This window comes from Symphalangus syndactylus, chromosome 11 (genome assembly GCF_028878055.3).
Source record: "Symphalangus syndactylus isolate Jambi chromosome 11, NHGRI_mSymSyn1-v2.1_pri, whole genome shotgun sequence".
Lineage (NCBI taxonomy): Eukaryota > Metazoa > Chordata > Mammalia > Primates > Hylobatidae > Symphalangus > Symphalangus syndactylus.
The window spans coordinates 130,116,012-130,133,920 of record NC_072433.2 but is presented as its reverse complement, the minus strand read 5'-3'; the positions used below and the strand labels follow the sequence as shown (position 1 = coordinate 130,133,920).

The window sequence follows — 17,909 nt, the reverse complement described above, 5'->3', positions numbered from 1 at the left end:
TAACACTCCTGGAAGAGCTTTAGTACACGGAGCCCCCACAGCGAAGCACTTGCTGGTAACTCTGGTGAAGGCATTCTCTCTGCATTGCTAAGTGTCCTATGATCTCCAAACTACACTCGCTGAGAAACAAACCAAGGAATAAAACAAAATAACTTACATGTGACGTGCAGGTCAGTCACCTGGATTCAAGAAACTACACAACAGAGGTAAACAGAGCACTGAACGGCCGGGAGCGGTGGCTCACGCTGGTAATCCCAGCACTTTGGGAGGCCAAGGCAGGCGGATCACGAGGTCAGGAGATCGAGACCACGGTGAAACCCTGTCTCTACTAAAAATACAAAAAAAATTAGGCGGGCGTGGTGGCGGACGCCTGTAGTCTCAGCTACTCAGACAGGCTGAGGCAGGAGAATGGCGTGAATCCGGGAGGCGGAGCTTGCAGTGAGCCCAGATTGCACCACTGCACTCCAGCCTGGGCGACAAAGCAAGACTCTGTCTCAAAAAAAAAAAAGAGAGCACGGAAGAACCTGAAGAGCAGCTTAGGGGTCACTCATGCATTCCAAATGCAGAAATGACAATCAATCTGATACTTTGGGAAGCAGCCACCTCTTCTTCATCAGCTCTCATTACTATTTCTATAGAAGGCAAATCTGTCCCTCATGGTCTTTCATGCTGTGGTCCTGAACTTCATGCCTAGAACTATTACAGAAACACCAAAAACAACCATAAGCAGTCCTGAAAACAGTGAATGACAACCAGCTGTTCTCTGTTTGCTTCAACTGGTCCCTGTCAACTAACCGATCCAACAGACAAACACCTGAGTGCCCACTGTGCTACGCAGTGGGGACACTGGGGGAGCCAGACGACACCAGACTCAAGAAAGCCTTCCCGACCCGACAGAGCAGCCAGGCCGGCGGCTGCTCCGGCTCATCCATATGGTGTTCCCCTCTGCATAAGGCACAATCTCCCCAGGCAGAGCCATGTCCTCCTTCCACTACTCTCACGACAGGGCCACACAGGCCTCTGTACACAGCTGACTGCCTCCCAAGGAAGGACAGGGCATCTACAGAATCAAAGTATAAGGATCCTCAAAGCCTGCCGTGCACACAAAATACTGCGATTTCTTTCCCTTCTCACAGAAAAGAGATCAACTGATGAATATGCTAACTTAAGTCTATGTTTCCACCCAAAAGCAGCAAGGGCAAAGAAGCACAGCTGCAAGGTGTTCCTGTCCACCTTAAAAAGCAAAAGCCACCGGGCGCAGTGGCTCATGTCTGTAATCCCAGCACACTGGGAGGCTGAGGCAGGGAGATCACATGAGGTCAAGAGTTCAAGACCAGCCTAGCCAACATGGTGAAACCCCATCTCTGCTAAAAATACAAAAATTAGCCAGGCATGGTAGCATGCACCTGTAATCCCAGCTACTTGGGAGGCTGAGGCCACAGAATCGCTTGAGCCCAGGAGGCAGAGGTTGCAGTGCGCTGAGATCTTGCCACTGCCTGGGTGCCCGGGTGACAGAACAAGACTCCATCTCAGACAAAAAAAAAAAAAAAAAAAAAACAGCTAGCCCTTTCTCAAGCCTAAAACTTTAGTTACACGTGGAAGAAAAGTTTCTGCTTCTGGCATCTAACTTAGAATACATCGTTGTGGCACAGAAGAGCAAAGAGGTAAGAAGCAAGAGAGAACCAAGCGTAATTATTTCAGCACCAGTTTGGGAAAAACTAGAGACTAGAATTTCCTCATCTGACGAATCCATGAGCAACAACAGCAAAAGGGAGCAGGAATTCCTGATGGTAAATTGCCTTAATGCTATGCACACATCCTCAGAGATGTTGACAACCAGGCTTCAGGATGAATTAGAAAGTTCCAGTTCTCTGGGACATCAGACGCTCACAGTTACACTGAGCTGTGGGGGAGTGTGCTGATCCCATGCTGTCCACAAGGGTCCTATTTCAAGATGTTGGGTGCAGAGCAACAGCCAGAGCAGCTCTTAAGGCTTTGGGGAACACATGTGTACCTACATTTTTAAAAACATGTTTTTTGCAACTTATAAATCCCAACACGGGCCCTGGCACAGAGCAAGTGCTGGGTAAATGCTTGTTTAAAAGGCATAATCATGTACTTAATGAATGCCAAACCAAACTGAAATCTTGTTCTGAAGACACAACATGACAGCTCTTCAAAGTGCCAAAATGTCAGGTTTCTCATCTGCTCAAAACTGTTCCACAATTCCACTCAGCGCTAAAATAAGTATCACACTCAGAGTGAGGGGCACAATCCATATTTTTGTTGTTGTTCACACCTAACCTAGACTGGAGATGTTAACACTTTGTCCAAAATATGATTTCGTTATTGCTATTCATGGGAAAGTGCTCAACAAGTTAAAAGGAAAAAAGCTGTACACAAACCCATGCAGAGGATCTGCAACCTGAGCCTGGCTGAGACGGCCTGGGGACCTGCTCGCAGGGATCCTTACTCAGTGTCTCTGGGTGGCACCCAGGGTGCCAGGTGATTCTGGTATTAGAAGAGGGCACTCAAAGATCACAAACCTAAAAACGCTGTTAAACCCAACAATTCCAAATTTCTAAAGTTTACTACCAAAAGTACTATAGGAAACATTTAAAATAAGGTAACAGAAGTCACCTAAGTTTTTCTTAATATTTTCTTTATTTTCTACGAATATAATCAAGGGACAGATGCTTGTTTCTAAAGGTGCCTCCCCCTCAAAATAAAGGGAATATGTCCCTAAATGACCTTCCCTAACTACTCTATCCAATTATCACTGAGGACACTGAAGGGCTACTTGCCTCACATTAATCTGTCTCAGAAGTCCCCAAAAGAAATGCCCTACTTCTTTCCCCTCAAAGTTATGAGACTTAAGATGCCAAAGTGAGCAGAGAGTAAAGTCCCAGCTATGGAGTAGAGCCTAAAGAATGAAATCCCTGACAACTCTCAAAGCATCTCAGACAGACCCCTGCACAATCATCTCAACCCAGCAATCTTTTTTTTTTTTTTTTTTTTTTAGATGGAGGCTTGCTCTGTTGCCCAGGCTAGAGTGCAGTGGCACAGTCTGGCTCACTGCAACCTTTGCCTCCCGGGTTCAAGCGATTCTCCTGCCTAAGCCTCTCAAGTACCTGGGATTACAGACATGCGCGACCACGCCCGGCTAATTTTTGTATTTTTAGTAGAGATGGGGTTTCAGCATGTTGGCCAGACTGGTCTCAAACTCCTTACCTCAAGTGATCTGCCTACTTCAGTCTCCCAGAGTGCTGGGATTACAGGCGTGAGCCTCGCACCCGGCCTCAATCAGCAATCTTTTTTTTTTTTTTTTTTTTTTTTTGAGACAGAGTCTCGCTCCGTCACCCAGACTGGAGTGCAGTGGCGCAGTCTTGGCTCACTGCAAACTCCGCCTCCCGGGTTCACGCCATTCTCCTGCCTCAGCCTCTCCGAGTAGCTGGGACTACAGGCGCCCGCCAACACGCCCGGCTAATTTTTTGTATTTTTAGTAGAGACGGGGTTTCACCATGGTCTCGATCTCCTGACCTCGTGATCCGCCCGCCTCGGCCTCCCAAAGTGCTGGGATTACAAGCGTGAGCCACCGCGCCCGGCCTCAATCAGCAATCTTAACACTGAGTTTTGCTACCAACTTAACTGAGTCCTGAGCTTGGATTATCAAGTTCTTTACCTCTCCTCTCCAGACTCCCAGCTAACCACTTGACCCTACACACCATTTCAGCCACAAATTTATCTGTTTCCCAAACAGGCTGCAGGCTTTGAGACGGTTCCTCTGCACATTCTCCTCCACACGCCCTTGTCCGTGTGCTTCTCTGCCTGGAAAACTCCAGCTCAAATGTCACCATTTTAGAAGACATGTCTTCCCAGCTTTGCCGAACATTCAGTCCCACCCTCCTCCTTTTTTGAAACACCTTATACCTAACTCCTGAGTCATGCAACTTCCCTCCAGCTCCACTGCACCCTCTGAGTCAAAAGTCCAAGGACCCTGCCCTAGATGATCTCCTTACTGCCACTGCGACCCTGTGAGTCTGTTCTTCACTGGGCAGAGTATGATCCCAAATGGCAATGTGATTATGAGGTTCCATGGTCGAACGTTGTACCATCCCCTCTTCAACACTTTTCTCAGAATAAAGACAGTAACATCTAACAAAGGCTGCAAGGTTGGATGGTGCGTCTGTCCCTCCCCTCCAGCTCTGTGCCCAAAACACACAGGTCCTTGCTGAGTTCTCCGAAATGCTCCAAATTCCCTCCAGCCAAAGGTCCACCGCACATGCTGTCCCCACTGTCTCATGCTGTAAACGCGTCACTTCCATGGGAACCGTTCTCTGACTTCAGATCGTGTTCCCTTCCTTTGGGAAACATCTCTCAGTTTGGAGTGACATGTACGTAACTGTGATTATCTGATTAGCAAGCTGTCTTCCTCACTGGACCCATAAACTCTTCAGGGAGAGAAACAATGCCTGTTTTCGCTCATCACTCCCTCCTCAGTGCCTGGTACACAGCAGCCACTCAGTAACTATTTGCTGAATGAATGAACAAACGAATGAATGAAAGTTCTTGGCTATGTTGTTCATACTTGTGTGACAGGAATTACCACCCTGAAACTGGATGCACCCAGCCATTAGCCCACTTCTCTCCCTTGCTACTCAGCCAACTTCTAAAGCACAGGAATTCTCTCTTCAGCTCTATACTCCTAACGTCCGGCCACCAAAATCTCTGAACGATCACAAAAGATATAAAGTCCTTCATATGTGGTTCTAAAAAAAGTGTCTAGTATTCTGCAAATTAATTCTAAACAAAATAGTAAACCACACTTGGAAGCCCTGATTTTGCATTTTATTACAAGTCAGAAGTAGTTAAATGTAGTTATCTCTCAGGAGTGGGACCTGAGTTGGGGAGTGTTTTGTTTTTTGCCACTGCAGTACTCTGACGAAACAAAGTGACAGAAGACAAAAACATGATTTTCAAGAAGATGGAAAAAAATTCACGTTAATTACCCAGTTTCTCATTATTCCCTAGGGCAGGTCACTTACCAATCTCCAACTAATAAAGTTTGTCCTCTCATAAATCTAGTGCAAAGGCAATGGATGGACAAGAATCTGAATGTGAATCAGACCTCCTTTTTTGTTTTTTGCAATTGAGTTTCACTCTTTCGTCCAGGCTGGAGTGAAGTGGCGTGATCTCGGCTCACCGCAACCTCTGCCCCCAGGGGCTCAAGCTATTCTTCTGCCTCAGCCTTCCGAGCAGCTGGGATTAAAGGTGCCCACCACCACACCCGGCTAATTTTTGTATTTTTAGCAGAGATGGGGTTTTACCATGTTGGCCAGGATGGTCTCAAACTCCTGACCTCAGATGATCCACCCACCTCGGCCCCCCAAAGTGCTGGGATTACAGGTGTGAACCACCACGCCCAGCCCAGACCTCTTTTTACAATATAAACACTGGACAGCATGACTGCTATTAAGGGGGTGGAAGTCTTCAAAATATTTATCTTTTCTTTTTTGACATAAGAGTCTTGCTCTGTCACCCAAGCTGAAGTGCCGTGGCACAACCTCGACTCAGTACAATCTCCACCTCCCAGGTTCAAGCGATCCCCCACCTCAACCTCCCAAGTAGCTGGGACTACAGGAAAGCACCACCATGTCCAGCTCATTTTTGTATTTTTTGTAGAGAAAAGACTTTTGCTATGTTGCCCCGGCTGGTCCCAAACTCCTGAGCTTGAGTGATTCGCCTGTCTCAGCCTCCCAAAGTGCTGCGATTACAGGCATGAGTCACTGCACCTGGCCCAAAATATTTCTTAAGAAAAAAAAAAAATTGTTTGGACAACATGTTATAAGTTGTGACAGTACGTCCACAGTTCCCCGCACACTGGATCCTGATAAGCCACTTTAGTCTCCAGAATATCTGCTTCATTCCCTGGCAAAATTAGGTAAACATAAGAAAACTGATTTCAGTAGGTGTTTTCAATAATTTTGAAAACAAGGTTTGCTCAACAAAGTTCAGTTCAGTGACTAGATAGAACAGACCATATTATGAAACAACGGAACAACAACAACAAAATACTCCAATGGAAAAAAGCATAGAAGATACACACCAAACTGACGATTAAGGATCAGAGAGGAAGGGAATGACTTCTACTTTTCACTTTAAATACGTCTGTGCTGTTTTTGTGTCTTAAAAATAGCATGTCTTTATACTAGAAAATAAAATAAACGACTTTATTAAAATGTACCCCACACAAACTTTAGTGAATAGTAACATATTATAGTAACAGATTTTGTAATTAGTAACATTAAAGTTTTTAAACACGCATTTCATTCATTCATTCTGCAAATGTTTCTGGAGGAACTACTAAGGGGAAGTCACAGTGTGAAAGATTATGCCTTCATCAGTCTCTTCTAGAAAACCAGTTTGGCAAAGTAGAAAAAGCAAAGGATTTAGAAGTCAAAACACCTGCTTTTAAAAGGTCCTGATGGCCAGCAGCCATTTGACCTCAAGTCACAACCTCTCTGGGTCTTGTCTTACTCATCGGTAAAATGGTTATAATAATACAGGACAGAGTGGCTGTAAGCCGCAAACAAGCTAAGGCACTTTCTAAACTATGCAGTTTATAGAGTTTATAGGCTTCAAATGATGACTACTACAATGCTTAGTATCTCGTAATAAATATGTCCCTCCTTGCCCAATGATCAGATCTACCCAAAAAGCCTACTTCAGGTCTTGAATAACTACATATATAGTCTTGGCCCGGCGCAGTGACTCACGCCTGTAATTCCAGCACTTTGGGAGGCCGAGGTGGGCGGATCACGAGGTCAGGAGATCAAGACCATCCTGGCTAACACGGTGAAACCCCGTCTCCACTAAAAATACAAAAAACTAGCCGGGAGCGGTGGCGGGCGCCTGTAGTCCCAGCTACTCGGGAGGCTGAGGCAGGAGAATGGCGTGAACCTGGGAGGTGGAGCTTGCAGTGAGCCGATATCGCGCCACTGCACTCCAGCCTGGGCGACAGAGCAAGACTCCGTCTCAAAAATATATACATAAATATGTTTTCATAAATATACACATATATGAACACGTATTCATAAATATACACATATATGAACACGTATTCATAAATATACACATATATGAACACGTATTCATAAATATACACATATATGAACACGTATTCATAAATATACACATATATGAACACGTATTCATAAATATACACATATGTGAACACGTATTCATAAATATACACATATGTGAACACGTATTCATAAATATACACATATGTGAACACGTATTCATAAATATACACATATGTGAACACGTATTCATAAATATACACATATGTGAACACGTATTCATAAATATACACATATGTGAACACGTATTCATAAATATACACATATGTGAACACGTATTCATAAATATACACATATGTGAACACGTATTCATAAATATACACATATGTGAACACGTATTCATAAATATACACATATGTGAACACGTATTCATAAATATACACATATGTGAACACGTATTCATAAATATACACATATGTGAACACGTATTCATAAATATACACATATGTGAACACGTATTCATAAATATACACATATGTGAACACGTATTCATAAATATACACATATGTGAACACGTATTCATAAATATACACATATGTGAACACGTATTCATAAATATACACATATGTGAACACGTATTCATAAATATACACATATGTGAACACGTATTCATAAATATACACATATGTGAACACGTATTCATAAATATACACATATGTGAACACGTATTCATAAATATACACATATGTGAACACGTATTCATAAATATACACATATGTGAACACGTATTCATAAATATACACATATGTGAACACGTATTCATAAATATACACATATGTGAACACGTATTCATAAATATACACATATGTGAACACGTATTCATAAATATATACATACATATGAATACGTATTCATAAATATATACATACATATGAATACGTATTCATAAATATATACATACATATAAATATGTATTTATAAATATATACATATATAAATATATATACTTATATACAAATATATATACAAATATATATAAATACATATACAGTCTTTGTAGCCATGTAAGGGAAATTATTACTTAAAATATCAAGAGAAGGGGTATACAGGAACTCTCTGTACTTTCCTCTCAATTTTGCTGTGAACCTAAAACTGCTCTAAAAAATGAAATATAAAAAAATTGTTTTAATGTATCAGAAGTTTTTTACATTGGGCAGGAATCTCAAAAACCTCTAGAATTGAACTTCATTTTCAAATTCTCTTCTATTTTTAACCAAAACTTCAACATGTCCTATCAAAAGTAAAAAGACTGATATTTGCAGAATGAATAGGGAGGCTAGGCGTGGTGGCTCACACCTGTAATCCCAGTACTTTAGGAAGCTGAGGCAGGAGGGATCCCTTGAGGCCAGGAGTTCGAGACCAGCCTGGAAAACACAGCAAATCCCTGTCTCTACAAAACAACAACAAACTGTTTTTTTCAAAGAATGAGTTGGGAGGCTGGGGGCAGCGGCTCATGCCTGTAATCTCAGCACTCTGGGAGGCCAAGGTAGGTGGATCACCTAAGGTCAGGAGTTCGACACCAGCCTGACCACCATGGTGAAACCCTATCTCTACTAAAAATACAAAAAAATGAGCCGGGTGCGGTGGCTCACACCTGTAATCCCAGCACTTTTGAGGGGCCAAGGCGGGCAGATCACCTGAGGTTAGGAGATCAAGACCAGCCTGACTAACATGGTGAACCCCATGTCTACTAAAAATACAAAAACTGGGCCAGTTGCGGTGGCTCATGCCTGTAATCCCAGCACTTTGAGAAGCTGAGGCAGCTGGATCACCTGAGGTCAGGAGTTAGAGACCAGCCTAATATGGTAAAACCCCGTTTCTACTAAAAATACAAAAAAATTAGCTGGGTGTGGTGGCAGACACCTGTAATCCCAGCTACTTGAGAGGCTGAGGCAGGAGAATCGCTTGAATCTGGGAGGTAGAGGCTGCAGTCAACTGAGATCGCACCATTGCACTCCAGCCTGGGCAACAGAGCAAGACAGTCTCAAAAAAAAAAACAACAAAAAAAAACCAAGCAAGGGCATGCTATGTCTGTACTCAATATACACAAATGGAAAGGAGCACATCTTCATAAAACAAAGACAAATGGGAAAACAAAAATCTAGCACCATCAGATCAGGAAGAAAGAGAGAGACAAAGGGATAGAAGGAGGAGTCAGATGTAAAAATCAGGTTCAAAAGGCACAGAAGTGGCTGGGTGTGGTGGCTCACGCCTATAATCCCAGCACTTTGGGAGGCCGAGGCGGGCGGATCGTGAGGTCAGGAGATCAAGACCATCCTGGCTAACATGGTGAAACCCAGTATCTAGTAAAAATACAAAAAATTAGCCAGGCATGGTGGCGGGTGCCTGTACTCCTAGCTACTCAGGAGGCTGAGACAGGAGAATCGCTTGGGTGGCGGGTGCCTGTACTCCTAGCTACTCAGGAGGCTGAGACAGGAGAATCGCTTGAACCCGGGAGGCAGACGTTGCAGTGAGACAAGATAGCGCCAATGCACTCCAGCCTGGGCGACAGAGTGAGACCATCTGAAAAAAAAAAAAAAAAAAAAAAAAAGCACAGGAGTGGGGACGCTCACCGTTTTATTAGGGATACTCTCACTTCAAAATGGACTGGTTTTGAGACCCCTGAGCCATACAATACAGGCTTAAGGAGATGTCCCTCCAGCTAATACCAGAAAAATAAACTGAGAATGGATCTGAAGAATGACAACCGATAAGTCTGTAGACACAAGCCCAACGGGGTGGAGACTGAGGACTCTTAGGAGCAGCCACCATTACAGCGCAGACGGTGGCAGGTGCTGGGCCCGCACTCCACATGCACACTCTCCTAACAATTCTCATGTGAGCCCAAAGGGAAAGTCGAGGAATTCAGGCTTTAACAGCCCCAAACCACATTTCTATCTCAACACCTTACCTGCCCTATTCCAGGAGAGGGCAACCAGCGCACGATGTTTCAAGACGGGGCAGAATGGCAGTGCTGGTAGAGCTTCTGGGTTCTCAAGTCATCTGATGAAAATGGGATCATGGCCCAGGAGCTTTCAAACAGCCAAAAAATAGCCACTTCAGAAAAAATCTAGGATCTGAAGATTCTACATCGAGGTTTATGATAAATTCTACATTTTCTGATCCTTGAAACAAATACTATACACATACCCCACGGGCTACCTTTATTTTCCTACACTAATTCTTCATCCAGCCTGTATTGACAGAAATGGTCACAGAAAGACCTTTCGGGAGGACACTTCAATAAACAAGAAAACTGCAGTCCAAGCACATATAAGTCTTTGGAAACGAACATCTACACTGCTGAAGTGGCACTAAAGTGACAAATGACAGTAATCCAATGGCCCAAGGCCAGCAAATTCCATTGCAAACAGATTTATCTGTTTTGTGTGATGGTGATTCTTGCATGTGTGGGAGCAAATAGAAAAGTAACAGCCTAATTACAAATTCAAAAGCAACCTCTTCCCACTACGTTTCGTATTTTGGTATAGTATAAGTAAGAAATGTCCTCAGCAACCACATTTAATGTGCCACTTGAATACCGGGAACCATTAACAGGAAGTACCTACATGTCTGAAATTATATCTTTAAAAACAAACAAACAAAAAACCAAAACAAAAACCCTAATGTAACTAATTCAACTGGAGATGATACCACCTTTCTCAATTACTTGAATGTTATATTCTGAGCACAGCACAACGCAACGTGCCGCTTAGGCTTGGCATTAAACAGCAACCATTAAGCTTTGTAATCCTTTCCTCCTTTAAGTTTTCCTATGTGAATCACTGCTTAAATCCTATCAGTTCCACATAACAGAACACTGAAATACATGTCCTAACGTTTGCTTTAGTGAGGAATTTAGAATGTGGTAGGCCCGCTTAGTATTCACTGGAATTTCAGTGCGCTGCACTCTCAATGAGATGGGCTCAGGAGCATGAAGGTGAGGTCCTGGTACAGGGCGGCTGCTCAGACCATCTGTACAAACCACTAAGGCGACCACTGGCTCACAAACTTCTCAGGCCATCTGTACAAACCACTAAGGTGACCACTGGCTCACAAACTTCTCAGGCCATCTGTACAAACCACTAAGGCGACCACTGGCTCACAAACTTCTCAGGCCATCTGTACAAACCACTAAGGCGACCACTGGCTCACAAACTTCTCAGGCCATCTGTACAAACCACTAAGGTGACCACTGGCTCACAAACTTAAAACATCTACTCTTAGGACATGTTTAAATAGCTTGCTGTCACTATGCAAAGGAAAACTGTTATCTCCAAATGCCCTGTCAACATTTCAAATAATTGTATTTGCTTCAGCAGCTCATTACTTGAGACTCTTATAAAAATGTATCTCTTTCAAGAATTAACACTAATCCAGCTGTTGGCTAGAAACAGATATTCAGCAATACAGTAACATTCAGCCATAAGCTAGAGGTGGAACCCAAGACTTCCACCATGTAAAATGTGGGGGTCCTGCTATCACAAGGTAAAAAAGAGACTGGGGTGAGTCTACGCAGAGACAAGGACAGAAGCCAACTGCATGACATTCAAATTGGGTGTAGGAAGCATTATTGCGGAGATTTCACTATAAATGACATCAATAATCACAAATATTTTTTCGCTGTAAGGCAAAACTAATAGCTTCAAATTAATTACCCCAAATAATTTAATCGGTCCCCTCAGTGACAAGGATATTCACTTGGACTAAACACTTCAACTGTTAAAGTTCATTTATTTGTCTTTGCTAAAATGTTGACAGTTACTGGTCTCAAAATGTTTCCAAATTCTTCACTATTACACTTCAATACAGGTAACAGGGATCAACCAACACTGCCTAATATTTGGAAATAGGGTTATTAACCTATAAACTTTTTTCTTTATTTCGAAATGGAGTTTCACTCTTTTTTTTTTTTTTTAAGACGCGAGTCTTGCTCTGTTGCCCAGGTTGGAGTGCAGTGGCATGATCTCAGCTCACTGCAACCTCCGCCTCCCAGGTTCAAGCGATTCTCCTGCCTCAGCCTCCCAAGTAGCTGGGACTACAGGCGAGCTTCACCACACTCGGCTAATTTTTGTATTTTTAGTAGAGACGGGGTTTCACCATATTGGTCAGGCTGATATCGAACTCCTGACCTCAAGTGATCCACCCACCTGCGCCTCCCAAAGTGCTGGGATTACAGGCAGGAGCCACCGCGCTGGCCTGTAAACATTTTTAAATTGTAACTTTTTCCACGTCCCATTATTCTCAGTGACAAATTTAACTTTAACAAGACAATTTTAAAATAAGACCTTCAATTTGCAGTTGTTATTCCCAACATAAACAAGTAATATGCATATCATGGCGCTTAACATCTGATAAACAATCAGTATTTGCTGAATGAATGAATGGCCATTAAGGCTGCAAGACTCTTAGGACAGTAGGCAACCAAATAAAACAAATTTATTAAAACGATCAGAATGACTCGAGCAGGAACCAGTAAGTAAATCCTGTCATACATGATTCCATTACTTTTTCCATTACTATTCTTCTAAAATGAAAAGTAAGAGAAATCGCCCAGGCGCAGTGGCTCACGCCTATAATCCCAACACTTTGAGAGTCCGAGGCGGGTGGATAACCTGAGGTCAGGAGTTTGAGACCAGCCTGATCAACATGGCGAAAACAGTTTCTAATAAAAATACAAAAAATTAGCCAGGCGTGGTGGTGGGCGCCTGTAATCGTAGCTACTTGGGAGGCTGAGGCAGGAGACTCGCTTGAACCTGGGAGGCAGAGGTTGCAGTGGGCCAAGATAGCGTCAGTGCACTCCAGCCTGGGCAACAAGAGCCAAATTCCAACTCAAAAAAAAAAAAAAAAAAAACCAAGAAAATAGTGAGAAATCAAACTATTTCCTTTGCTACTTTCTCCACGCTAAAACTTAAAAGCATTTAAATTACACTTTAAAAGAATAAACCCAAAGTGTTGCTAACATTTACGTCCCACCAACTTTTGCTACTCCAATTTTCTAAAGATGTGTGTAACGCTTTAGATTGTTGTATAAAAGGTAAATACTGGGACAATGAATGCAAACAAAATTACAATTAAGTTTACATATTATCCGTCCCCATTAATTAACATTTCAATCAACCCTGAATTATGATTGATGCTTATTAAATAAAGGAAGTGAGCTATGCCTAAAGATGCTTTCTTCATGTCAAAATCACAAGGAATATTGTACATTAATTCATAATGACCCTTATACTTGTTCATACGAATTCTAACAATAGGCTAGTTAATTAGTATTTAAGTTGAGAAAAAAGCAAATATCAAATCTTTTTTTTAATAGAAAAGTCTAAACGAAGCTAAATACACCAAATCTCTTAAAATCCTTGTGTTAAACATTTGCAAAAATTATTCAACTACTGATCCCTTTTTTGGTGCAAAGACCTACACTACTTACAAAAGTAAATGTATAAGGGAACAAAACGTTAAAGGGGGAAATTCTGATGCAAACTAAACTACAGCTAATTTAACAAAATTGAAGCTTGTCGTAAGATCTAATTTTTTAAAAAGTTTTCGCATTTTAGATTCCACAACACGCATTCATTACAATAGTTACGAAAATCATGTTTCAAAAGAGTTCTAGTCAGATTGACTTCATCTGCAGAAGGGCAACAAAACCCAATTGCTTATGAAGGGTTATGATTTTACTCGCAACCAGTTTCCCGAATGGCTACTTTGTTTCATTTCCCCGTATTTAATACAAATACACAATGAGATGGTTTAAAAGTGTGCAACAATTTATAGAGACCAGATGTCAACAAATTAGCAGTCTAAAGCAAGGGTGACAAATAATACATCAGGCCGATTTTTGTCCAGAATAATTATAATGGCGGAGGGGGGAGAAGGTGTGAGAGAAGGGGTGGGAGAGGTGAACAAGAGCTTAACTCTACACGCCTATCTCCCAAAAAGAGCTCTTTCTTTCCACTACGGGATTATTGTAAAGGGCCCCTAAGCTTTAGATACTGTTCAGGCAGGGTGCGTTAGTGTCAGCCTGGCTGGGATGGATTCGTGCAAGGGATGTCACTCAAATGCAAGTGAAAGTACGGTCCTTGCGACTTATTTCGAGTTTTCTTTGCAACAGTAGCCTAAGGCCGCTACTCAGCGACTTCTATCTAAAAACGAGAAAATCGGCAACCCCCGCGTCATCAATCAAGCTGAGAAACGAAGCTTTTGGGGCAAAGGGGCAACAGGGCACCCCCAAATCTGAGGCTCGCTCCAGGCAGAGGCAGCAACCTGAGCTGCTCTGGGGCCCCTGCCGCTACAGGGGACTCCCGGAGCCCCCGGGCCGCCTCCCCCGGCCGGCGCGACGGGGAGGGCCCCACTCCACACCCCGGGCTCGCCCCGCGGTCCAGCCCCAGGGAGATTAACCCCTTCGGCGCCCCCCACGCCCTCCCCAGCCGGGGCCCGGAGCCCCCGCCCCTCGACTCCCCGGGACTAGGGGTCCGGGTGGCTCAGGGGGACGAAGGCGCGGCGGGCGCGGAGGCGGCGGGTGGCTCCGGCCTAGGCCCGGGCAGCATGTCCCGGCGCCCTCCCCCACTCCCACACGCTCGCTCCGGGCAGGGCGCGGACGCCCGCCCGCCGCGGCGTCCGCCCGCCCCGGGCTCGGGCCCCTTCCGGCCGAAGGCGCGGACCGGCGGCTACCTGCGGGCTGTGGAGAGCCATGGCTGCCCGTTTCAATGGGACTCGGCGCTCCTCCGGCTGCTCACGCTGCTTCCCCCGCCGCCGCCATCTTCTCGCCCGCACATACACACTCGCATCGGCCGCCGCGCCTGCGCACTGGCCGCGCGCCGCGGGGCGCGGGGAGGCCGGCGCGCTGCTGCGCCTGCGCGGCCGACAGGTGGGCGTGCGCCTGCCCGGCCGCGGACCTCCCCTGCCCCGCCTGGAGCCTGCCGGACTCTGAGCCCCGCGACCCTCGGGCGGAAGCGGCCGGGCGGATGCACACTAGGAGCCCGCCGAGGCCTGGCTGCCGATCCGGAAGGGGAGAGGGCAGGCAGGTGGAGGTGGCAACCCCGAGGCGCCGGCGGGCCCCGGCTCCTCACCTACTGGGGGCCACTTGGGCCCCCGGAGCCCGGGAGCCGCGGGCTGAGGTCGGCCTGGGGCCCACGAGCCGCCCTCAGCGTTCCTGGGCCCGGGCCTCGGGAGTGTTCGCATTAGATGCCCGAGGAGGGTCTGGTTTATGAACATGCCGTTGCCGCCCATTCATTCATTTGTTCACTCTTGATTCACTCCCCAAGTCCTGCCTGGGCCACGCCTTTGGCTAGGCATTAGGAGAAAAAAGCAAAACAGACAAAAACAAAACGTAGGGCATAAAAGCAGACGTAAAGTGCTTGACATGAGGCCTGGCTAGTAGCAAGCACTCGGCAAGTGCGTGCGTGTGCATGGGCAAACCAACCTTGGGGGTCGTTGGTTCATTCATTATTAAGAAACAGGGGCCCCTGCCTGACTGCACTGTTTTCCAGCCAGTGGGTCCACCCTTCGGTTTTGGCCCCTTTTCTAGCTGTGATTTCAGGCAAGCGACTTTTTCCTTACCTAAACCTTGGTGTCCCCACCTGTGAATAAGACAAATATGTCATAACGCGTAAGATTTCTGTGAGGTTCAAATTAGACTAATGTGAGCACACTGGCCAAGAGAATAGTCAATAAAAATTGACTACTGGGATTGTTATTAATAACCATTATTATTGGTTTCATTTGTTCAACAAACACAGAGAGTCTGCTCTTGCTAGACCCTATGGTGAGCAGAGGAGATTAACAGGAAGATTCATTCCCACGTTACATAAAATAGGGAGCCTGGTCTCCATAAATGGGATGCCATGAAAAGTATAAGTGGGCCAGGCGCGGCGGCTCACGCCTGGAATCCCACACATTGGAAGGCCGAGGCGGGCGGATCACTTGAAGTCAGGAGTTGGAGACCAGCCCGGCCAATATGATGAAACCCCGTCTCTACCAAAAATACAAAAATTGGTGGGATGTAGTGTGGCACGCCAGGCGTCCCAGCTACTCAGGAGGCTGAGGTGGGAGGATCACTTGAACCCCGGAGACGGAGGCTGCAGTGAGCCGAGATCGCGCCACTGCACTCCAGCCTGGGCGACATAGTGAGTCTCTGTCTCAAAAAAAAAAAAAGAAAGAAAGAAAGAAAAGAAAAATATAAGTGGTAGGGAGGGGTTGTTCCAAAATAGAAGAGCTAGAAACACATAACCAATTCCAATGTGTCAATCTTGCTTGGATCCTGATATGTCTTTTAAGCTGGTTTTACTCTTTATTTGTTGACAATTGGAGACATTTGAATAGGGATTGGATATAGGTGATCTTCGTGAATTATTGGTAATTTTATAGTGTAATAATTATACTGTACTCATTGAGAGAATGTCCTTATTGTGAGGAGATGCATTCTGAAGAGTTTAGGAGTGAAGGCCATAATGCCTGTAAACTATTGTTTAATGGTTCAGCAAAAGATAAAATCATGTACACACATAAACATTCAGGGACAGACAGCAAATATGGCAAAATGTTTACTATTGTTGGCTCTAAGTAGTGCTATATATTTCAGCTTTTCTCTATGTTTGAAAATTTTTATAACAAAAAATTGGGGAAAACAATACAATATAGTGTCTATGCTATGATTTTAACCATGGAAAAGCGATATCTGCACTTGGATAGAAACTGGGGGACGTGAAAACTCACTAGTGATTTATGGTTGTCTCTCTAGCTCGGTGCAGTGACTCACACCGGTAATCTCAGCACTTTGGGAGGCTGAGGCGGGTGGATCACCTGAGGTCAAGAGTTAGGGACTAGCCTGGCCAACATGGTGAAACCCCGTCTCTACTAAAAACACAAAATTAGCTGGGCATGGTGGCAGGCGACAGTAATCCCAGGTACTCAGGGGGCCCAGGCAGGAGAATTGCTTGAACTCGGGAGGCAGAGGTTGAAGTGAGCTGGGATCACACCATCGCACTCCAGCCTGGGGGACAAAAGTGGGACTTTGTCTCAAAAATAAATAAATAAATAAAAAAGATCCCAGTCTTCATTTTCAAATAATTCACATAGATATTAACACATATCTTCAGTACAAGGAAATAGATGTTAAAAGGAAGATATCAACAAGCACTATGGCCTGCAGTGCTTAGGAGACCCTGGTGATATACTTTGGCTGTGTCCCCACCCAAATCTCATCTTGAATTGTAATAATCCCCAAGTGTCAAGAATGGGGCCAGGTGGTGATAATTGAATCTTTGGCATGGTTTTCCCCATACTGTTCTCACGGTAGAGAATAAGTCTCACAAGAGCTAATGTGTGTGTGTGTGTGTGTGTGTGTGGTTTTTTGGGTTTGGTTGTTTTTCTATTTTTGTTTTTGAGACAGTCTTGCTCTGTCGCCCAGGCTGGAGTGCAGTGGTGGGATCTCAGCTCACCGTAACTTCTGCCTCCTGGGTTCAAGTGATTCTCCTGCCTCAGCCTCTGGAGTAGCTGGGACTCCAGGCATGTGACACCACACCCGGCTAATTTTTATATTTTTAGTAGAGATGGGGTTTCACCATGATGGCCAGGCTGGTCTTGAACTCCTGACCTCAAGTGATCTGCCCACGTCAGCCTCCCAGAGTGCTGGGAATACAGGCGTGAGCCACCACGCCCAGCCTCTAATGGTTTTACAAATGAGAGTTCCCCTGCACAAGCTCTCTTGCCTGCCACCATGTTAGACGTGACTTTGCTCTTCATTTGCCTTCTGCCATGATT

General features: G+C 44.8%; 1 protein-coding gene across 1 annotated transcript in view; it reads right to left on the bottom strand.

Moving 5' to 3' along the window:
• The window catches only part of USP10 (ubiquitin specific peptidase 10), an 82,662-nt gene extending 67,653 nt beyond the window's left edge, over window positions 1-15,009 (bottom strand). The window contains exon 1 of the mRNA XM_055299752.2: window positions 14,820-15,009. Within this exon, the coding sequence (XP_055155727.1) occupies window positions 14,820-14,840 (21 nt within the window). The 5' untranslated portion in view covers window positions 14,841-15,009. The remainder of the gene's footprint in view (window positions 1-14,819) is intronic.
• Between the last annotated feature and the right edge of the window lie 2,900 nt (window positions 15,010-17,909).